Source organism: Aulostomus chinensis, chromosome 8, assembly GCF_037954235.1.
Source record: "Aulostomus chinensis isolate RoL2024-O1b breed Wild chromosome 8, RoL_Achi_v1.0, whole genome shotgun sequence".
NCBI classification, from domain to species: Eukaryota; Metazoa; Chordata; class Actinopteri; order Syngnathiformes; family Aulostomidae; genus Aulostomus; species Aulostomus chinensis.
The window spans coordinates 9,683,428-9,706,410 of record NC_141327.1 but is presented as its reverse complement, the minus strand read 5'-3'; the positions used below and the strand labels follow the sequence as shown (position 1 = coordinate 9,706,410).

The 22,983-nt window shown below is 41.9% G+C and overlaps 2 protein-coding genes across 7 annotated transcripts in view; one reads left to right on the top strand and one right to left on the bottom strand.

Annotated features, from left to right (window-relative positions):
• The first annotated feature begins 21 nt into the window (after positions 1-21).
• On the top strand, positions 22-22,969 carry marf1 (meiosis regulator and mRNA stability factor 1). 6 transcript variants are annotated; one of them, XM_086210780.1, is made up of 27 exons: positions 22-127; positions 669-879; positions 2,138-3,046; positions 3,518-3,680; positions 3,784-4,001; positions 4,106-4,223; positions 4,311-4,483; positions 5,187-5,318; positions 8,964-9,118; positions 9,383-9,544; positions 9,715-9,901; positions 9,994-10,172; positions 10,283-10,363; positions 10,499-10,738; positions 13,231-13,350; positions 13,438-13,616; positions 13,748-13,968; positions 14,059-14,201; positions 14,275-14,408; positions 14,796-14,998; positions 16,276-16,503; positions 16,651-16,887; positions 16,962-17,204; positions 17,281-17,341; positions 17,466-17,570; positions 17,736-17,909; positions 18,095-22,969. In XM_086210780.1, the coding sequence occupies exons 2-27, from the start codon at positions 724-726 to the stop codon at positions 18,286-18,288; spliced, it is 5,115 nt and encodes a 1,704-aa protein (XP_086066906.1). In that variant the 5' UTR covers positions 22-127; positions 669-723; the 3' UTR covers positions 18,289-22,969. The 6 variants fall into 6 exon arrangements, with proteins under 6 accessions (XP_086066906.1, XP_086066905.1, XP_086066903.1 ...); XM_086210779.1 differs by having other exon boundaries at positions 5,184-5,318; XM_086210777.1 differs by having other exon boundaries at positions 4,797-5,318.
• The window catches only part of bmerb1 (bMERB domain containing 1), a 25,501-nt gene continuing 23,604 nt past the window's right edge, over positions 21,087-22,983 (bottom strand). The window contains exon 6 of the mRNA XM_086210785.1: positions 21,087-22,942. Within this exon, the coding sequence (XP_086066911.1) occupies positions 22,824-22,942 (119 nt within the window). The 3' untranslated portion in view covers positions 21,087-22,823. The remainder of the gene's footprint in view (positions 22,943-22,983) is intronic.

Below are 22,983 nucleotides of genomic sequence, written 5' to 3'. Positions count from 1 at the left end.
CATTTGCGACAGCTGTGAGTACTTTCTGGCAGAGGTAGGTTACAAAAAGGTGCGGGTTTCCAGGGAGATGGATAGAGGGAGGAAGAACAGTCCTTTGAGGAAGATGTAATAGACGAGACTTTCTCAGGTATTTAAAACACAAATTATCTCAGAAATTACATGCCAGTATCACATTACGTAGATTATGTTATCAAAACGATGATGGGCTCGCTTGCGTGCAGCTAATGTTGTTGATTATCGAACTGTTGTTAGCTCGTGTGACTGAATTGAAGTAAACAACGCTACACATCTCATAATAGGTAGCAATTTGGCTAGTTCGCCTCTCTCGCCAAGTTTACATTTAGTTCAATGACAGTAGGTAGGATGGCATATTGTCGTTGGCTAGCTTGTACATTAAGCTAGCTAACTAATTTTAAATGTCGAAGATATCGTTAGCTCTTCGAAGAAACTGCCCCAGCTTGATACGTTAAGCACACAGACTTTTCACGTTTGTGAGTGTAGACTGACGTTCCTACGCAGCATTGAATCAACCGCACTTGCACAACTAGACTAATAAACCTCTAAAGCAACTCAATTTATAGGTTACTGTCCTAATTATCGGGTCACTGACAGCTTGCGTAAGCGTAGATGACGTGACATAAGCCCTTAACTTTCGTTTCCTCTTGCAGGAAAGCATGAAAGTGAAGAGAGATGAAAGTATGGTGAAAGACCGTTCCTGGTGGTATGATGGAAGGACTGGGAAAGGAGAGATCCATATGCAGCTCTAGGCCCTTCCCATGGCTCAGTGTTCCCAAATCAGAGGCATCAACCCTACTATGGAAACTCAAAGATTGTTTCTCCACCACTGAGTCTGCCTTCCTTCCTCAGACAGATAAGGAAGTATGTATTAATCTAGTTTATGCGCAGATACCTAGATTACAGTTTTAATTTTGAGTTCTTAAACCCGATTTAAAGGGATACTGTGTGGTTCATTATCAGAGGTGCAGTACATATATTAACGTTTCTATTTCAGTTTTTATCTGTAATTCAACTAGTATTAAAGTACTAGGATAAACAGTGCAATTTCCTACTACCAAATGGTGAATTCTCTCTGGTCATCAGCACAATGACATGGTAAAAATTGTTCACTCAAAAAGTGCGTTTTACTTTTCAAGTAATCCTGTATAGGTGTCTCAACTACCCTCTAGTGAAAGTAGTTGACTTCAAAGTATCTCAACAATCTACATCTTCATCCAGCAGTATGTTTAGTAAACAATATTTTATTTGAGTTTAAAACTTACTACAACTCATCTAGTTTGGTACTAATTCACTGTACTGCTAAATGCACTTTTTGGACGGGGTATCAAATGCAGTGCAGATATTACAGCATAGGGCCTCTGATTTTACATTAAATCCTAGGCAGTTGATAATCACACAACAGATTAATTTAAAAATTAAGCAATTTTTATATTGGTAGAGATAAAGTAATACAGTAGAGTAATAAGTTTCAAACACAACAAGTTGCATGAAATGCATTTTTGATATAAATATGTTGCATTGTGTACCTTGACTGGTTTTACCCTCAATGATCATGCCATGGCTAGTTGGTGCACATGTGAGACTTCTCCTCTGCATGATACAGGTTCAGTTACTTTCTTTTGGTTTCAGGATTTTTTAATTGTTTTGTCATCTTTGTGAAGCCACATGAAACAGTGATAAAGTCCTTTTCAATGCAACGGTTCATAAACCTTTTGGTAGACATTTTCAGTGCATCAGGCTCCCACTTAGAGCCTTTCATTTGCAACCAGAGAAACATCTGCACCTCCACAGTTGGTCATGGAATGGTGTTGGGTTAGTATTTTAATGAGTGGTTCAATTTGGTACATGTTATGCAATTATTTCGTAGGCCTGTGTATTCAACATCACCTTTACTATCTATTCTGTTGGGTTAAAATCCACTACCCATTTTGCCTGATTGATCACTGTAAAGGCTAGCAGATTCAGGCCTGAACCATTCGGTGGAAAAAAAAAAGTTTTATAACCTGTTAGGACTTTTTTGGACAATAATTCATCAAATTTCCAATACAACAAACTGCAATCCTCTACTTTTTTCTAATAATAATGTGAAATAATAATCTGGTGGTCCTCTTTGTTCCAGAAAAATTACATGGACAACAGAAAGGCTGTTCTCGACTTGAAGGATGTCCCCCCTCCTCCTCCTCATCCTCCCCTGCACCATTCTTCCTCCTCCCAATCATCTCAACCCTTCTCCCTCACCCCTCTGCCTTTGCCGCCTACTTGTTTGCTTCCTCCTCAGCTTGCACAAGACCCCCATCAACAACAGCCGCCACTGCCACAGCAGCAACAAGAGGGGGTTAGCCCCAAAGTAAGCGTTTGCTCTCACTGTGACTATTGCAGCCCAGATGGCTATGGGTTATTAGGTGGTGGAGGTCTTGTTGGCAGTAGTAGCAGCATAGCTGGTGTCCTTTCGCTCTATACGGCTCAAGGCTCAGTGGATGGACCTATCTGCAGTAGTAGTATTAGCAAGTCTGGACCTTGCTCTGTAGCGTCAACTGTTCATCAGTACAAACATAGCATGGGTTGCAGAATTGGAGGTGAAGCTCTTGATCCTTTGCTCAATTTTGTTTACAAACCTCAGCTGCTCTCCTCTGTCACTACCTCCCAGCCTGCTGCATCACACCCCTACCTCCCTTGCTGCTCAGGGCTTCTCCATGCCTACCCAGCTGTACCTCTTCCATGTAGTCAAACCAGCTTGTCTCCCTCTTCAGCCTCCTTGGCTTCCTCCTCACTCCCCTCTGTTTCATCCCTTCCTGCTCCCTTACATGGCTCTTGCCTGGCCTCTTCTGGCTATTATACCTGCAGTGTGGACTGCGGTCACTCTGCCAGAAGAACCCAGAGAAGCACTGCACTTGGTGATTACCCAACCACCACCACCATCACCACCACAACCACCTCTGCACATTTCTGCTCTAATCCCATTCACCTGAATGTAGAACGCACATTTTGTGTGAAGGGAGCACACTACTGCCAGGAGTGCTTGTTGCAGGTTGGTGGAGTTCTCTTCATACACTGGTTTTCTTTGAAGTTTTATGCCTGATCGCTCAGGATTCTTATGAAGTCTTGAATATGCTACTGTTGTTGTTGTTGTTATTATTATTATTATTATCAGAGTATGTTGGTTTGAATGAGAGTGTACTCAGTGAAAAATGTTTAATTTTCAACATTATCTGGTTTCAGCTGCTCAAGTAAACAAAGTGACAATTTAGATGTAATGAAAAATGCTTTGAGCATCTAAAAGTGTTTGCATTAGGAACCTTGAAATTGCTTGAAAAAATGCTTGATTTTTCTCTGAAGAATTTTCCAAACCTTGATATCTCCTTGAGGTGATGATGCTGTTGGAATTAAATTGCATATTTTTACAAAGTAAAAAGTAAATTTTTTTTTAACTACCGTTAGTTTTATAGCATCTTTTCCTGAAAGTTGTATGAATTTTCAATACATTTGTGCCCTTTTGCAGCCTGTGAATGGTGCATTGTCAGAGTCAGAACAGGTATGGCCCAGTGTTCCCCTCCCCCAGACAGCCCCGGTGCCTGTCCCTATATGTAATGGCTGTGGCACCTCCTCTGACAGCATGGTGCTCATGCCAATGACCAGCCTTGGCAAAACTGGCCAGAAGTATGGTTCGTGGATTTCTGATTTCAATTCATGAATATCAATGTTGACATATGTAAAAATCTTTTGAAGTTGGTCAAGTGTGGTCAAATTTATTGTTGTGACTGTCAGGTTCACCAGAGGGCAGTGGTGGTGCAGAGAACATCCCCCCAGTTGGAGTCTTTTGGGACATTGAAAACTGCAGTGTGCCAAGTGGACGCTCTGCTGGAGCTGTGGTCCAGCGCATTCGCAACCGTTTTTTTCAGGGCCACCGTGAGGCAGAATTCATTTGTGTCTGTGATATTAGCAAAGAGAGTAAAGCTGTTATCCAAGAGCTCAACAACTGCCAGGTAATACATTGTAACTTGTGCATCAAGTACCCAAATTGTTAGTGTGTGTTCATTTGACACTTGATAACTATCTGCAAAACATTTAATACATTTCTTCATCATAGGTTACTGTTGCACATATCAACGCCACAGCCAAGAATGCTGCTGATGACAAGCTTCGCCAGAGTTTACGTCGCTTTGCTGAGACCCACACTGCACCTGCGTCTGTTGTTTTAGTATCATGTGAGTGCTGCTAAGAGTAATAATTCATAAAGCCTCAATGCCAGAAGTAATTTTATGATGACCAGTATCATATCTTCACATTAACAGCGGATGTGAACTTTGCAAGCGAGTTGAGTGACCTGCGTCATCGCCATGGCTTCCAGGTTATCCTTGTCCATGGTAACCATACATCTCAGGCCCTGCTGCAACATGCCCACCATCATGTGTCTTTTCAAGAGATCACAGCTGATCTACCACCACGCATGCTTGTCAAAGCACAGGTAGGCCTGACAACTGCCTCATTAGTATTCATAATGTCTTGATACACATTGCATTAGTTGAGGTAAGTTGGTGCAATGAATAAAAGGAGCATCTCATTGAGTGTGGATTTGCAATAAAGCATTTAGGATGTCAATGTCAGCATCTTCACTATTTACGACCTTTTCATTTAGACACCATTTCATAATCTAAGCCTTTCTACAGCCATCCTTCAAATAGTTGGTCAACTAACCACAAGAAGGACTACTGCATTATTTCCAAGTGTAAATTATACAAACCCAGACAGCCTTGCTGTCTCTTCCTCCCCTCCCTCAGCCCAGTTTCAACCTCCTCTATGTGCACAACCTTCCTGTCAACTGTGACAAGAGCCTTCAAAACGCTGTGAAGCTCAGGCTCCGCCGCCTGTCAGACAACTGTGGTGGCAAGGTGCTGGGCATGTCCCAAGGCACAGCAGTCCTCCGTTTTGGCAGCCCTGAGGCAGCAGCACGTGCCCGTAAGCGAATGGAAAATGAGGATGTGTTTGGCCACCGAATAAGTGTGTCCTTCTCCCCGCGGCCCAGAGATGATGCAAGTCCTGAGCCTGAGCTTCGCTCTCAGCCCCATCACTTGCCTCCTCTTCAGACTCTCCCCCAGCCCTTTCAAACCCAGGACACAGTGTTTGGCCCTTCCCTATCTGTAGCCTCCTCTTTTCTGCCCCTGGAGAAGCCAAGGTCACCCAGGAGGCCACGGCGAGCTACGCGCCCATGCTACACTCCTGGCACAGTGCCTGAAAGGCCCTACAGCCCCAAGAGGGGATGCAGTGGGCCTCCCGGTGGCGCTCCAGCAAAGGCCCATCAGGTCAGCAGACTCGTCAGTGCCTGCTTCGCCTTAATCTGCGTTGCCCTCTGTCCTTGTCTGCTGCATTGTAAGACACAGAAGCACCCCCCCGTGTCCTTCTAACTGCTGCCTTGCCTTAACAGCATGTAGCTGCGTCCATAGCATTGTATGTCTGCCTTTACTAGCATGCTGCATGTATTAGTGGATGGTGCTTTTTATTACCCTAATGTCCTGCATGGCTGCTCATTTGTTATGTTAATGCTTCAACTAAACTAATAGCTTCTGATGTTGTTAAAATCACTAAACCTACTAACGGTTCTTTGACCAGTATATCAGTGCTGATAAGCTGATTCTTGAAACAAGCCAGTTTCTGTGTTTTCTCTCAGGTCAGCTTTATTTTTATCCTTGCATTTCTTCATTATGAGAAAACCTGACCCCTGGTGGCTAAAAGGGCTATTTTGGCTTATTTTCTTATTCCTTGGTTATTAGTTTGTGTGGCAGTGAGTGACGTGACATTTTAATTTAATTTATTTTAAAAAGATTGGCATTTAAGATTTTTTTTTCTTGTCAGATTGTACATTTGAAATTCTTGAAATGTTTTTGTTTCCTCATTCGGCACCAAAATGGAAGGGCATTTGTAAAACTAAAAAAAGGATTTCTATGCTGAGAGATCCAAATGACATAGTAATCATAATTGGCAATAAGTCTGTAACTTGAAATCATCGCACAAAATTTGCAGCTGCCAAGGGCTGGTAAAATGTTTAAGTAGCTGGTGGGATAGTTTGAGGCAAAAACAATGGTTACCTATTTACTGGCTGGTAAATTTGATCATTCACTTGCCCAAAACAGTTCTTTTTGAACCCTTACAGTGACATATCATAGTGGTCCTGGATCTATATTTAAAATATATAATTTTGTTGCATTGGGTCAGAAGTAAAATGACAAATATGAAAAGTCCGTCTCTGCTACTGTCTCAGTCTTGTGTTTCAAAGCCTGACCAGGTCTTGTCATAGTGATGTTCACTCAGATTAGTTCATTTGGCCCTCATTTATCAAACAATTGTATGACAGGAAATGGGTATATGGGCATTTCCTTCCAAAGTCAAGCATTTATCTATGTGGATGTCAGCAGAGGCTACAGTCAAATTTTACATCAGGTCTGACATTGTGTATGCACGTTTTCAAAATCAGTGTGACGTGGCAATGCAGGTCGGAGGATTGTCAGGAGACAAATCTGATGGTCATCTAAGAACATGCAGCCATATTCATTTAAAAATGATAATGAATATGCTATGGTGGTCTCAGGGACAGGATTAAAAGAGGGAGAAGTCACCTCCTTGCTGAGCAACTTATGCACGGTTCGCATGTGTCCTGGAAAACCTGGAAAATGATTGACCAGTGATATTAAGTGTTTTTCTGTTGTTTTATATGTTATCTTTTAGTAATACTTTGGACTCACGTTTACTCATGGGTCAAGCATGCATGTGATATAAGTTCACATGGACCTTAAGTCAAATATCCTTGAAAGGTACTCTTCCTATATTCTTACCATATGTGAACTGGCTATATATTATGTGTCTTCTTGTTGTTGTTGATGTCAGAACGGCTCCAACTAGTCTGGTCTACTCAGGCGAGCTGTGAGGCCCCCTTGTCAAGCATCTCTAAATTTCCAGATGTTCAGGAGCTTAAATAAGGTTACATGAAGCCGTTCCTTTGATTTGCCTTGGATGCATGAGCAGGAGATCCCGGTGCCATTTCTAACATTAAAGAAGTACATTCAACAACTACATACGGTATTGGATCGTTTTCTCCTTCATTGGGAATCTGCCGCATAAACATCTTTATATCAACCAGTTTTCCAGTCATGGAAAACATGGAAAAGGAGAAAAAAGGACACATGTCCTGGAAACAGTTAATATTTCCTGGAAAAATACTTATCTTCCCCCTGCCTTGTGAGCGAATGCAAATGGGTTAAAAGTTCTGCACATGCATGCCTATTGTCACCTTTTTCTGGGCACAGTGCTTCTCTGCTTCTAGCCGGTGCAGCGCCCCACGTGATGCTACCAGCCAATCAAATTTGCATTTCTGCATAGAGCGGTTCTGCAACAGTGTTTTCAGTTTATTTTGTCGCTAGATTTAGCGACTTTTCAGACGCCATTAAGGATTTAGTGCCTAGAGATATTATCATTATTTTTCATAGATAAATTATAGCAATAGACTGCACATTAAATGTATGAGTAATAAACATGGACACAATCTGGGTAAATGCAAGTTACAACTGTAGAAAAGAACAACTTCCAAAGTATGAGGGGGACAGAGAAATGTATTAGTGTGTGACATAATATCTTGTCTCTGTAGCTGCTGAAAATGTCGTCAAATAATTTCAGGGAAAGAGTGGGAACCCTGTTAAGTTTCCCATTCATTTCATACATTTGATGCATGATGGACTCTGCAACAGAGCAGAAGCACAGGTTCAACAATGCACTGATATGCACTTTGTTGATGATGGAGCACCGCGTCAAGCTCCTTCAGGACAGACTGAGGTTGTCTGGATCAGCAAGGGGAACTCCACTGTACATGCTAGAGGAAGATGGTGACATGCCCAAGGAATACTGTGGGATATTGTGCTGAATAGGAAGTTGATGGATGTTCAGTGTGCACAGTGGAGCTTCTGTCCCCTCTGCTACTTACTGGAGCATAATATCTATCAATAACAAGTGCCATAATTCAATCAAATATGGTGGTGGTGGTGTTTGATCAATGAGAGCAACCCTGTTGACCACACAGCAATGGTTGCAATCAAGACGGTGCGTTCAATCTTCCTGTTAGTTCACTTTTCAGACTGTCATTCAGTTGATGTAGTGATGGGAATCTGTCATCTCCAAGCCAGAAATCTTCCCCTTTTCAGTCAGATTATGCATTTCTATGTTTTCAAATTCAGGAGAGAGGCTTCAACCTGAATTTATTTGGGCGTGACTTTTAAATGATGATTGTTGTCAACTGCAGTGTTTATAAATGGCAGATCATGTGGAACCTGTGATGAGAGACAAACAGCCAGTTTAATAACTCACACATGGGTCATGTTGTACGGTGATTCTTGCACCAGATTAGTGCCAGTTTCTGTACTCGATTTGATAAATGAGGGCCATCGTGTGAAATGCAATACACAAAATGTGAACAAATTAAAGCTAGTTCAGTTATTTTGAACTGGGGTTGACACTGATGCCCACTCAGTGCCTCACCTGCTGTTGATAATGATCAGCTCATCTTCTGTCTGAAGACATTGTTGTGTTGGCTTCCTGCCTCTGCATTGTGCCGAGGACAAGGTGACCATCATTCACGGCAGTTGAGAGACTGGCTCATACAAATACATACATCAAAATAACCAAACTATCCCTTAAATTCAGTAGTTTCCTCAAGAAATACAAAATTTGACAAAAAAAAAAATCCTTTTTCTTCCGATGGTGTTTGCTCTTTTTGTTCTCTATTCAGCTTTTTGGTTTTACATGTGCATCGTTTCTTAAACATGAGAACATGTTTTACACCCTTTATGTTTCCATTAAGCCTGTTTTGCTCCACCCACATACACTGCATACATGTACACAATGCACAAAGAACAGCCAGGCACTCAATGTATATTGATATCAGCTGCTTTTGTTTGGTCCAGGAGTTGGGTAGTGTGGAGAGCAAACCCAAGATAGGCTTTCATCACCTTGAGAAAGGACGTCCAGCTTCCTCCTCCCCCCTTAATAAGTGTGTAACAGGATCCCTGGAGCAGACGTCCAAGCCTGGCCACACTGGAGAATCCATCTACAGAAGGAGGTACACAGGGAGAGGGGGCAGTAACCAGCAACAATCAGATTTGATAAATTCTCCTCTAATAACAATGGGCAATGTGGTTAAGGTGTGCATGTAGTAAAAGTAAATGTATTTTGCAAGTGAGATAAAACAAAATACAAAAGTGAAACAAATTGCAATATAAAATTAAGATTAAATTGTGTATGATCAAGCAGCCTATAGGAGGAAAATGGAATCTGACCCCTGGGCTTTGGTCTTGCTTACAAATGTGCTCCTCTATCCATGTAGAAGGGAGGGTTCAAGTCCTCGCAGCATTACTGATTCCTCCATAGAACAAGGAGACCAGAGCTCAGTGGAATTCCAGATTAGCACGCCATCGGCCTTCAGTAAGCTGAACCTGCACAGGAGCTTCAGTCCTCTCGTCCTGTCCCAGGGCTCCTGGTCTTCCAGGTGACATCACGTGGCACATTTCATTCACTCTTGACTACATATGTTGAGAGAAATTATTTATTGAGGTTCCCCGATGTTATTTTAACATACATATTCTCCAGACATAAATGATATTCACTGTAAGATGATGCTGATGTAGATTTGTTTATTTCCCTCTTCTCCAACAAAAGGAGCGTGTCACCTTGCCTGTCCAGCCGCTCTTCACCCCTTATCACTGTTCCTCGTAGCCCTTGTCCTGAAGGTTCCCCTGAGCCATTTTCAGAGGGGATAGAAATCCAAGTGGCCAACCTAGACTACAGAATGTCCCGCAAGGATCTGCAGCAGACACTGCATGACACCTTCTCCCGATATGGGCAGGTGGGCGGCTATATTGTACTCAGTTACATTTGCAGTGTCTGATTAGTATAGGATTACAAGTTTGCCATGTGTTATGACTTGTTTTTATTTAGGTGAAAGCTGTGGAGCTGAGCCCCCACACAGACTATCAGTTGAAGGCCACTATCCAGATGTTGATCCTGCAGCAGGCCATTAGTGCTGTGAGTGGGCTGCACCGTTACAAGATTGGAGGCAAGCGCATTCAGGTCTCTCTTCTCACTGGCGGCAACAATAAATCCTTCACAATGCTCAGGTACAGTTGTGACAGTAGGGGTTTGTGGGATGTTCACATGGAGGAACAGATATTGTTTTCTGGTTTGGATTGGGGGTGTGGAGGTTAATTTTACTTTTGTTGTCATATAGCTCAGAGATCATCAGCATTCTTCGGGAGGCACCAGCCAATTGCCTTCCTCTATTTAAGTTCACTGAGATCTATGAGAAAAAGTAAGTGGCTTTGTTCCATCTTATGGGGGCAACTTTACTCATATATTTTTCTGAGGAATTTGAGCATAGTTATTACAAACTGTTGGCCATTTCAAAGTTTTATCCTGATTTAAATGTTTTATTTTTCTTCTCTAGGTATTCCCGGAAGCTTGTGGCAGGAGATCTGTACAGGCTACCTGAAGTAGTAGCGGTAAGGGAACAGGGAGGTTCAAGGCTTGTGTGCCTTCTGCCCAGCAGCCAACTCCGTCAGAGTCCACTGGGCTCTTCCCAGTCCCAGGAAGGCTCCTCCTCAGCAAGTGGTAGCCCTGTGGTGTTTGAGGAGCTGGAGTACCACGAACCTGTCTGCAGACAACACTATTCACAGCAGGACTTTAGGTGAGGCTCTTGAAGCATACCCTGATAAAATGCTTATATTATTTGCGATGGAATTTCCATACATCCCTCAGTATGTGTCCACACAGGTCGAGGTAAAATTATTCCCACTGTAAGATTGTGCATCTTGCCCTCCATAACACGGATGGAAGGACCACTGTTGTCAGAGCTCACACACAATCTTACTTTCCAGTGTACAGCACTTCAAGGACAGATGACTAAAAGAGTCAAGATAGTCAAAATAGTGTAGCAGTTGCAGTGTGTTTGGTTTTGTATTAAATGAGTGAGAGGGCAAGACTAGATTTATAACATGACTGAGATATGTGATTGTTGCGATAACTGATCACAACCCTCCAATTTATGTACAAAACCCAAAACCAGTGAAGTTGGCACGTTTTGTAAATCATAAATAAAAACAGAATACAATGATTTGCAAATCCCTTTCAACCTATATTCAATTGAATACACAGCAAAGACAAGATACTTAATGTTCGAACTGGTAAACTTTGTTATTTTTTGCAAATATTAGCTCATTTGGAATTTGATGCCAGCAACATGTTTCAATAAAGCTGGCACAAGTGGCAAAAAAGACTGAGAAAGTTGAGAAATGCTCATCAAACAGTTATTTGGAACATCCCATAGGTGAACAGGCTAATTGGGAACAGGTAGGTGCCATGATTGGGTATAAAAGCAGCTTCCCTGAAATGCTCAGTCATTCACAAACAAGTATGGGGCGAGGGTCACCACTTTGTGAACAAATGCGTGAGAAAATTGTCAAACAGTTTAAGAACAACATTTCTCAACGAGCTATTGCAAGAATTTAGGGATTTCATCATCTATGGTCCGTAACATCATCAAAAGGTTCAGAGAATCTGGAGAAATTACTGCACATAAGCGGCAAGGCCGAAAACCAACATTAAATGCCCGTGACCTTCGATCCCTCAGGCGGTGCTGCATCAAAAACCGGCATCACTGTGTAAAGGATATCACCACATGGGCTCAGGAATACTTCAGAAAACCACTGTCAGTAACTACAGTTTGTCGCTACATTTGTAAGTGCAAGTTAAAACTCTACTATGCAAAGCAAAAGCCATTTTTCAACAACACCCAGAAACGCCACCGGCTTCGCTGGGCCCCAGCTCATCTAAGATGGACTGATGCAAAGTGGAAAAGTGTTCTGTGGTCTGATGAGTCCACATTTCAAATTGTTTTTGGAAAATGTGGTCGTCGTGTCCTCCGGACCAAAGAGGAAAAGAGCCATCCGGACTGTTATAGGCGCAAAGTTCAAAAGCCAGCATCTGTGATGGTATAGGGGTGTATTAGTGCCCAAGGCATGGGTAACTTACACATCTGTGAAGGCACCATTAATGCTGAAAGGTACATACAGGTTTTGGAACAATATATGATGCCATCCAAGCAATGTCTTTTTCATGGACGCCCCTGCTTATTTCAGCAATACAATGCCAAGCCACATTCTGCACGTGTTACAACAGCGTGGCTTCGTAGTAAGAATGCGGGTACTACACTGGCCTGCCTGTAGTCCAGACCTGTCCCCCACTGAAAATGTGTGGCGCATTATGAAGCGTAAAAATACAACAACGGAGACCCCGGACTGTTAAACAACTTAGGCTGTACATCAAGCAAGAATGGGAAAGACTTCCACCTGAAAAGCTTCAAAAATTGGTCTCCTCGGTTCCCAAACGTTTACTGAGTGGTGTTAAAAGGAAAGGCGATGTAACACAGTGGTAAAAATGCCCCTGTGCCAACTTTTTTGCAATGTGTTGCTGCCATTAAATTCTAAGTTGATGATTATTTGCAAAAGAAAATAAAGTTTCGCAGTTCGAACATTAAATATCTTGTCTTTGCAGTGTATTCAATTGAATATAAGTTGAAAAGGATTTGCAAATCATTGTATTTTTTTTTTATTTAGGATTTACACAATGTGCCAACTTCATTGGTTTTGGGTTTTGTAAAAAAAACAAGTTTGCCTTTTATAGATTGAACTACTTCCCTTTCAAGGTGTGTGATGGCTCAGAGGGTCGGGAGAGGACAGATGGCCGGTATATGTTAGTATTAGCCATGCTAATGTGGGACATCTCTAGAATTGATGGTGACATGCACATGCACTCCTCAATACACATCAAACTTTCAAAACTTCCACCACAAAAATGATATAATATTTAAGGTATCTGTGCTGTTTGTGTCTTTTCCTCAACATGGTTCCCACTCTTTTTAAGAAATAATTCTCCAGAACATGGGGGAACCCCATCAAATGTATGTTCAAGTTTTGTGAGTTAATGAATGAAAAAGTTGTAATGACCAGTTCATAGACAGCTCGGTGTGTATTTGTCTTTTCTAAACTATTCTACTACTACTTTTCTTGCCTGCTCTTAAGCATTGAACCGTCACAAATACCTCCTCCAGGATGCCCAACTTCACCCGAGTGTCACCCGCGTGTCCATGACTGATCATATGGCTTATCTTTTCTCTTACAGTGAAGCTGACTTTGACCCTGACTCCTATAAAATTCCATTTGTAGTGATGTCTCTAAGCACTTTGGCATCTGAGGTTCACAGTCTGTTGCAGTCACATGAGGGAACACTTCCACTACTCAGGTGATAACACATGTAATTCATTGAAGACAAAGCAGTGTCCTGACAATATAAAGTCAATAACTTTTGGTATTTTTTTTCTTGTGTCAGTTTTCCAGACTGTTATAAAGCCAAATTCAACCCACTGCAGCTGGGAAATGAGACAATGGTGGGTGGTGTTCCTCTGGAACACCTAATCACATGTGTCCCCAGCGTCTCAATAGTCACAGCACAGAATGGATTCAAGGTCATCAAGTGGATCCACAACAAGCCACCAGCACTAAATTCTGGTGGGAACATTCGCTCATCAATTGATTTTGAAGTTTATTTGTAGATTTCACAACCAAAAAGTGTTTTAGTCCTGGCTGTATCATGAGTCACACAACTTATCTTCTGTAACACTCAACACTCTCTCCCTCAGAGCTGTGGATCCAGCGTTGCAAGAGTCCAGTGGGCAACCCTCAGCTCATTCAGTTCAGCCGTGAGATTATTGACCTGTTAAAGAGTCAGCCATCTTGCATTATGCCCATCAGTAAATTTATACCCTCATACCACCATCACTTTGCCAAGCAGTGCCGGGTTTCTGACTATGGCTACTCAAAGCTGCTGGAGTTGTTAGAGGCTGTGCCGCATGTCCTACAGGTACACGAAATGAAAACAACACATCGTGTGTTTTTATTCTGTATTCACATGACATGATGTGTGTTAATCAATGTTCATATTTACCTACAGATCTTGGGCATGGGCACCAAACGCTTACTGACCCTGACCTATCGTGCTCAAGTGAAGCGCTTCACTCAAGACTTGTTGAAACTGCTCAAATTTCAAGCCAGCAAACAAGTAGCTATCAAGGACTTCATGCAAGCATACCATTGGTCAGTGTTTTCTTTGTTGTTGAAACGTCAAAGTTATGGATGCGTGAAACATATTTTACACCTTGTGTATCAGGTGTTTCTCCAGAGACTGGAAAGTCATTGACTATGGCATATGTGACCTGATGGACCTGCTGGCTGAGATCCCGGACACTACAATCACCATTACTCATCAGGACACTGACACAGTCATCTCTGTTCCAAAAAGAGGTGTGTAAACAAGCATAAATTATTATTCAGTTTTATTCCAAAGTTTTCAAAGAATCTGATCACTATAAAACAGGGGTGTCAAACTGATCCAGTAAAGGGCCGTGTGGCTGCAGGTTTTCATTCCAACCAAGCAAAAGCAACACCTGATTCTACTTAAATCAATCAAGCTGTGTCCACACAACTCATTTGTTGGATCAGGTGTTGCTTTTGCTTGGTTGAAATGAAAACCTGCAGCCACATGGCCCTTTACTGGATCAGTTTGACACCCCTGCTGTAAAATGTTATTGGAATTGATCGGAATGGTTGTTGCACCTCTCATAGATCACAAAATAAATATGTTTACTACATTATGAGACAGAGATAATTTGGGGGTTTAAATTGCTTCAGACCGCACCATGGAGGAAGTGGAGCGCACCAAGCAGTTTGGGAAGGAGGTGGTGGACCTCCTTCGTCACCAGCCTCACTGCAGAATGCCCTTCAGTAAGTTTATCCCCACCTACCACCACCACTTTGGTCGTCAGTGCAAGCTCAGCTACTACGGCTTCACCAAGCTCATGGAGCTCTTTGAGGCCATCCCTGAAGTACTCATGGTGAGTATCTTTGTCCTCAGTGTGAGTTGTAGCCATGGTAATGAGGTGTTGGCTTTTGTATCTGCTCCGGAAAAGTGGAAAGCACATCCAGCAAATGGATTTTTTTAGGTTTTGTGTTGTCAGGACACATACGGATCAGTGTTTCATCTAGGTTTACTGCTTTCACTCAACACCACACACACACACACACACACACACACACACACACACACACACACACACACACATAATGGTTATACGCATCTTTTGAACCTGAACAATCAGTTAAAGGAATCATACTGACAGTCCTCATGTTTTTTTATTTTATTTAATGATTATATGCAAATTTTAGAAAAAAATTGTAAAAAAAAGAAGAAGAAGTATATTTACCTGCTGTCAAACTTGAGTGGCGCTGACAGGCTATTGTATGGTGCCCAGACCCCACAAATTTGTCCTTTTGTAGGTCTGGGAAGTGGCAGGTCTGGCTCAACGTAGCCTGTTTATGCTATCTACCTACTCGACAGAACATTCCGAAAACAAAAAGAGAAAACTGAAAAAATTCCCCATTTTTTTAATGTACTGTATTTTATATATCAGTCTATCTAGCTATCCCTCTACCTACTTTACTTTTATTTGTTATTTGTCCTTGCTTATTAAGATCAGTCTTGTGCAGCCAGGAGGAGTATTTCCTGTCTGACAACCTGTTGGGTCAAAACCTATCATTCTGTAGTGGCTCTACTTGTGCTGCTTGTCAGGGGGAGGGGTACAGTAGATGAGCTACCACTTTATTCTCTGCTTTGACAAGCAGCAAGAGAGCAACTCTGGCTGCTACACTGGTCCTACATTGAGCTCAGATTTGAATAAAAAACAACAACAACTAAACACCAATATATTTTTGCCTGCTTTTTGGCAGTTGGGGTTGACATGAAATGTTCTCTTCCACTCTCTCTCTGGTTGTTGGTAGAACAAAGAACTAAACATTTCATCACAGTTCAGTCACAAACCAGTGCAAGCAAACACAATTCACAAGCCGTGTAAACATGGGAGACGATACAATTAATTGACCCCAAATCCCAAATCTGATTGTCACTGATAGCGATCCTGATAGTTGCATCAGTATAAGGCTCATATCTTTACAGAATCAGTGTGTTTCCAAGCATGAAGACAGCTTTGTTTACTTATTCAGAAATGGCAATACATTGACAGGCTCTGCTCCTGGGTTTGTCTTGACTGAGACCCACAACAAAGAAAACCTGCTTAGACAAGAAATTGACATCAAACTTTACCTGCCTTGTCAGGTGTTGGAGTGTGGGGAGGAAAAAATGCTAACTCTGACAGAGGTAGAGCGTATCAAGGCTCTAGCTGCTCAGCTGGTCAAGCTTCTGCGAGCTCAGAAAAACTCTAGCCTTCCAGTCAACCAGCTGCTCACCGAGTACAGTAAGACATTCGGTTATGGCTTGCGCCTGCAAGACTACGACACCAGCTCCCTGCCTGCTCTGCTCGCTAAACTCTGCCATGTTGTCAAGGTACAAAACTCCACGAGTAGATGTTGTTTGTTCTCCGTTCACAATTGTTGTGTACTGTTAGGATTCACATACATATACGGCCTGTGTAGTTGTAAAAGTCTGAGCCAAATGCAGACCAAAAAGCAACCGCTTTTCTTCGCTTTCAAGGTGTGTGATGGCTCAGAGGGTCGGGAAGTGCAGCTGATCAACAGGAAGTCTCTGCGTTTGCTGACGTCACAGCTCCTTGCACTGCTCATGTCACAGGAGGAGCCAGTCATGAAGGGTATGAAGATGGAGGAGCTGAGCCAGCATTACCTGACTCACCACAGAACCCTTCTCAACCCATGTGAATATGGGTTCCTCTCCCTCAGCGAGTTATTTAAGAGCCTGCCATACCTCGTGGAGGTGTGTCTTGTTCTCTCTCCTGTCTGCTTTACTGCCATGCAAACCCAGCACTGACTGTTTTTGGTCTTTCACAGCTGTACCAAGAAGAAAAAGATGAAAGTGGTAAAGCTGGTAGTGGTCAGGCAGAAGAATGGGTGAGATTGACAAGGCTTTACCAGTTTGCCCGTAAAGTGCGTGCGCTGCTACTCACCTACCACTACAACCAGATCTTCTTGACCGAGTTCACTGCAGCTTATAACAAGTTTACCAGTTGCAGCCTTGAACCACGTTCCTATGGATACAATAGCACTGACGAGCTGCTCAGCGCCATTCCTCAGGTGGAGAATAATTTCAGCAGAAATGTTTCCATGGTAGATTGGATGTGCTTACACACTGAAAGCTTTGTCATCACAGGTGGTCTGGATCAAAGGACATGGTCACAAGAGGATTATCGTTTTGAAGAACGATATGAAAGGTAAAGCTGAGTGGCATCTTTCTCATTGGAGGTTTAAGTTTTGAAGCCTCTGTTTGAAGGTTGCTCTCATTTTAAATACACACTGGGAATGTGTGTCTGTCTGTCTGTGTGTGCATGCAATCAGTGAGGGCAAGCGCCTCAGTCCCCAGCAGCCCCCAGTCGGGAGCAAACATGGAGAGCCCAAGAGACAGCCCAACAAGCATGGCAAATTCTGGAACCCAGAGTCCAAGTAACTAATTTTTTTCATTTCTCTGTCGGAAACATTTATTGTAGAAATTAGCCAGTGCTCCTCTCTTTTCTGGTTTTGTTTGTGAACAGTCAAAATTACAATCAGCCTGTTTGTCAAAAGCAGCTCTTTGCCTGGTAAAAGACATGGATGTTTTCTTGTACCCAGCGTGTGCCAGTGAGGCAGCAGAGTCGGAGCTGCTGTGTCTGACATCCCCAGTAGACCTGCTGTGTGGTCCTGTACCATCCTGCCTACCCTCCCCTCAGCTCCACCCCGACCCTGTCCTTCTCCAGCAGGCCGATTTGATTCACTTTGATGAGAGAACTCCAAAAGCAACAGCAGGTTAGAATCCTTGAGGATAAAAGCGTCTGATGTTTCTATTATTGCTGTGGACAAGAATTCTCACCTCTCTTTAAAGCATTAGTCACTGTGACACCTTTACTAAAAGTAACAGATAACAAAAATACATTTTAATGAGCACATCTCACTTCTTCACAAGGTGTAAACTCAATCTGTGTTTTTATTAGAATGTGTTGAACCGGAAGTGGCAGATGTCACTGACCCACCCGAGCAGCCTTGTGGATCAGATGGATTTGCAGTTGCAAAACCTCAGAAGCTGCCTGAAACAAAGACTTGTGTGTCCATGGACAGTCCCAGCAGAAGAGCCACACGCAGTCGAATCAAGCTAGCTGCCAACTTCTCATTCACAACTGGCCTCTGATCCTCCACACATTCTCTCTCTCTTTCTTTCTCTCACACTCACACTCACACACACACACACACACACACACACACACACACACACAGCCATACTAGTTCAGTTTTAGTGTAACTCTACTTGAAGAGTTGAATAGCTATGCTAAACACAGCAGAGAAAATGAGCCAGAACAGTGTTGTACACCGTCCCCTCTACATCTACCAGGCTGTTGCATTTTCCCATTTTTCTGTCACTCTGTCACTTTCCTATTATCTTTGATTCTTTATTTGGTGTATTTCACAATCTGTGTGTTCTTCCTAGCACAAAGCTGTGATTTTTCCTCTTGCAGGCTGTCTGCAGCTCTCTTAATTTCTCTAAAATTCATGGGCTGAAACCTGTACTTAATTTCATCAAGAGGGGAAGTTAAATTATTTACCCATGAATGTACATCCTCAGTGTGGAGCCACATTGTGTCCAAGAACACTTGCTATTTGACTCAAGAGTGTAAACATGAGTTTGTTGTCACTGTATACAGAGTATTGGCTACCATTTGGAGAAATGCCAGATGAGTAGCTAAGTTGGTTTTTTTTAATATAAAATTCAAAAGAAAACCCTCACATTCCTAGTTTATAATTATAATCTTAGCTAAAAGTTTTTAGAGATGCTGCTCATATATCCTATGTAGAAACTTTCATATGACTTCCTTAATCCTCAAAGACACAATTTACTTTGATATTCATTTTTGAACTAATTTCAAATTAGAAAGACATTGCTAGCCCAAGATCCTTCCTCCAAACTGGCTGCTGTTTCATTCTTTCAGTCCTCTTTTTGTTTAGACAAGTATTCCCTTGATAGATTTTAGAGTTAGCATCTCTTTGGGGTAAAGCCGTTAAGGCCATTATTTCAGGTTTCTGTCATTTAATGCAGTGATCGGTCAGTGGTGGAGTTTGGCCTAAAACTGGTGGTGAGTCAAAGCAGGACTAACCAGATGAACCAGAATATCTGTTCCTTTTTAAAGAAAAAGAAAAGCCAATTGTCTTGCAACAGTTTTGATAGATATTGAGACTCCCCTTCAGTTTTCCTCTGGTTGTATGTGGACTTGATTTTTGGCAAAGTTTTTGGCTAGTCTCCCCAGCCCTTGAAGGGGAGGGTGGTTTTCAGATATTTGAGCAAGGTGTGTGCATAGACTCCAGGATCTGAATATTCTTCCAGCCTTGCTCAGTGTGTTTGTGTTCTTGTAGCTGTGTGTTATCTTTGTGTGGTTTACACTGGAGAAAGAGGTGTGAAATATGCAAGAGTGCATAAATGAGGTTATGCATAGTGTAAGCCCAGCAGGAGCAGATGGTGGCAAGATGTTCTTCAAGATCCATCTTTTATTTCCATCATGTGTTTTGGGGTCCTAAAGGTGGAGTCCCCTTTACAGTTGCCACCCAAGCTGTCAAGGTTTATAATAATCTTGTTGCTGGTTGGTGCTGTCTGTGGGAGTTTCTACGCCGCCAGAGTTATGGGTTTGAGGGGAGCAGGAAGCACTCTCGCTTTTTTCATTTTTAATGGCAAGGTGAATATTTGTGAGTTTTTAGGGACAAGAGATGGGAGGGGAGGTGATGGGATGTTTGTGGAGCATCACAGGGGTTCTTGAAAGCCTCCAGGGGAGACTGGCACTCCACATAGAGAACCCTCGCGGCTCTCTGGAATCTGCCTGGCTTTTACAATGGTTTGTATTTGCCATGGCACCAAAAGAATCGCCATCGCACCTCCCCACCCCTAACATCTTACGGAAGTTTTTATTGACTAATATGTTAGATTTTCTCCCTTTTTACTGTCTCAAATGTCTTCAGGACTGCTGGATGCTAAGTTGCCACCAAATGTCGGCTGCTGTTATGATTAGCATGACTTAGGCACCACCGAGGTCAAAAGGGTTGCTGCTGTTTGTGTTCAGGTAAAAGATTAAAAGAATGGGCAAGAGCCCATTTCATAAGTTCTGGTGCTTACCTTTTCAGGTCTCATGAGCTTTCTTTCTATGACCAGATTTTGAGTTTGCTTGCCTTCAAAGCCAAGGAATCCCACTTGCTGACTTGGTCCACTCACCTAAATGTCAGAATGTTTTTAATTGTGGCTGTTGCATCTCAGGTCTCTCCTGCAATGTTTTAATGGCTGCCTGGAACTTATTTGGTGAAAGAAAGAGCTGTTTACAGGAGTGCATGATTTAGATTTGGTATTGATAGAAGTTGCTTAAAATAATTGCAAGAAATGTCTATTTTAAACATTGGTATTCCAAATGCAGCAGATTTGGTCGAATGGAGTAAGCCCTAGCTCTCCTCCCAAGTACCATAGTGGCATCAAACTCATGAAGGATAAATTTAACTTCCCCTTTTAGCTTTCTCTTCCTTTCGTTACATCAGTGAAGAGTGCTACTGTACCCATGGAAATATGCACGTCTGCATAGTTTTGGTTCATGAAATGCAAATGTGAAATCAGTTATTTCGTAGCCTGTTTCTTTGTACTGTATTTATCTAGTTTTCATTTGCACTGCAGTTCTGCATTCTAGAAATCTGTGAAATCATACATTTTCAACATTTTTTATTCACGACTGCAGTGTCTTTAAAATTCACGTGACCTGCCTTGTGATCAGTTTTTTACTCGCTCAACTGATGTCCTTAACATTCACTCCCTCCATCAGTCACCATTTTAAAGCCTCACCTTACCAGAAGTTGGTGTAACAGTCCGACATTGTTGAAGGGACCAAAAAATTTCTGTTAATAAATTTCACAAGCATCATTTGTCTTGCATGTTTCATTAGCACACTAAAGAAGCCAGCCTGTTCTTGAAAGATGCTCTTTATTTAAACATATATGTACAGGTAGTTTCAGCTTATTGACTGCATGTGTTCAATATTCAACATCAGAACCTTCATCAATTCACTACCACAGAGGTTATCAGAGAGAAGGTCAAGTGACAAACAGCAACGCTTCGTCTGACAAGAGTCACTAATGTCCTAAATACACTCAAACATACATAGTAGGCATTTACAGGAGGATTGCATTCATTTCCAGGTGTTTATCGTTAAAAACACAAGATTCAGTTAATTCAGAGGATGCAGGTTGTTTCTTGTCACTGACTTCCATAATTATTAATATCCTGTGAGATGATTTCTGAGATGATAGAGGCCAGTAAGATGTTGATAGAAGGAATGAGAAAGTATGATAACCTGAAATGAAAACAATAAAAAAAAAAAAAAAAACAAGATCACCGTGCATATGTACATTAGGAAAACTGATGGAAGCAACTAAACTACTAGTGGCAATGCTGCAGCAAAGCAGAGTAAAAATCCTCTGTACAACACTGCATAATTTTGCAACCCCTTTCAATGTTTTTTGTTTACTTTTATATATATCAGCCTGATCCACATATTTATAACACTAAATTGTGAGTATTGTATTTTTAACCAACAAAAATGAGCAGACTTTAGTAAAGCTGCTGTAGATGTACAATAGGAAGGCTATATTCTGTTCAAGTTGGTACGACAGTTTAAAAAAAAAAACAATGCAACAAAAAGGTGATACTAGACTTAGTTAATTTAAGAACAGGTTCAACGGGTGTCACTAGGTGTATACTTAAGTATATTATATTAATTGTGTGATTAGACTTACAGAGCTCATCTGTGAAAATCCTTAATTGGAATGATCCACACACACCTGGCCTTTAGACACGTTTTCTTCTGTTTTGGAACTGCGACAATTGCTGTGTCCTTTGAAATTATTTTAACACATTTTCAGGCCTAATGTGACTCAACTGTGACTCTTTTTGCACTGATGATGTAGTGAAGGATTTGTGTCAGCTTTGTATGTTCTTCACACTGTACGGGACTATTTCTTGCTAACCACAATGGGAGATACTGAAAACTACACTTCAGTTCAAGCCAACACAACTCAAAAATATTGCTCAACTCTAGTACAAAGCAACCACACTTCCCTCTCCAGGATCACACCAGTTGTGTAGGAGTCACTCACATGCAGCCTAGTTGTATCAACCATGTTTGTGTCGACTAAATTGCAGAGAGATGCAAGTCTCTTATAAGCGAAACGTTCACTGGTGGGTGCGTGTTAAAGGGCTGAAAGCCTGAAATGTTACTAAAAACGTTTTTTTTCCTGTAGATCAGAGAACCCAGACTTGAGTTAACTTTGTGTACATTGTGCTTGTAGTTGTGATTTATGATTATGTCATATTGCAACCTTGAAAAGGAATGTTAGGTGGAATAATTATGTCTGTTTGTGAATGAATACACATGGATTAGAATGTTTATTTACATTTGCCATCTTTCTCTGTCCCTCATTACTGTTTAATATCTGCTTAATACTCCTTTACTCTACACACACACTCATCTTCAGTCACCAAAGCTCCTTGAGCACAGCTGACACCTACAACTTGACTCCTGGACAGTTTTTTTTTTTTTTGGAGGACACCGCTATTTAATGGTTCTCTGATTCCCAGGAAAGGTTGAAGTGCATGTGATATGACGCGTGTTGTTTGACTCAGGGTTATCAAGAGGTTTCTCTCAGTTACATGATGGCACACTGGGTTGCTCCACAGCAATCCTTAATGATGGCCACTCCTGACTTTGTGATGGACGGTTTGTTGGGAGGCGGATCCAGGATGTGTCGTTTGGGCTTTGGAGGATCTGGTAATTTAAGAAGGGAAGAGTCAAGAACAATGTTCACA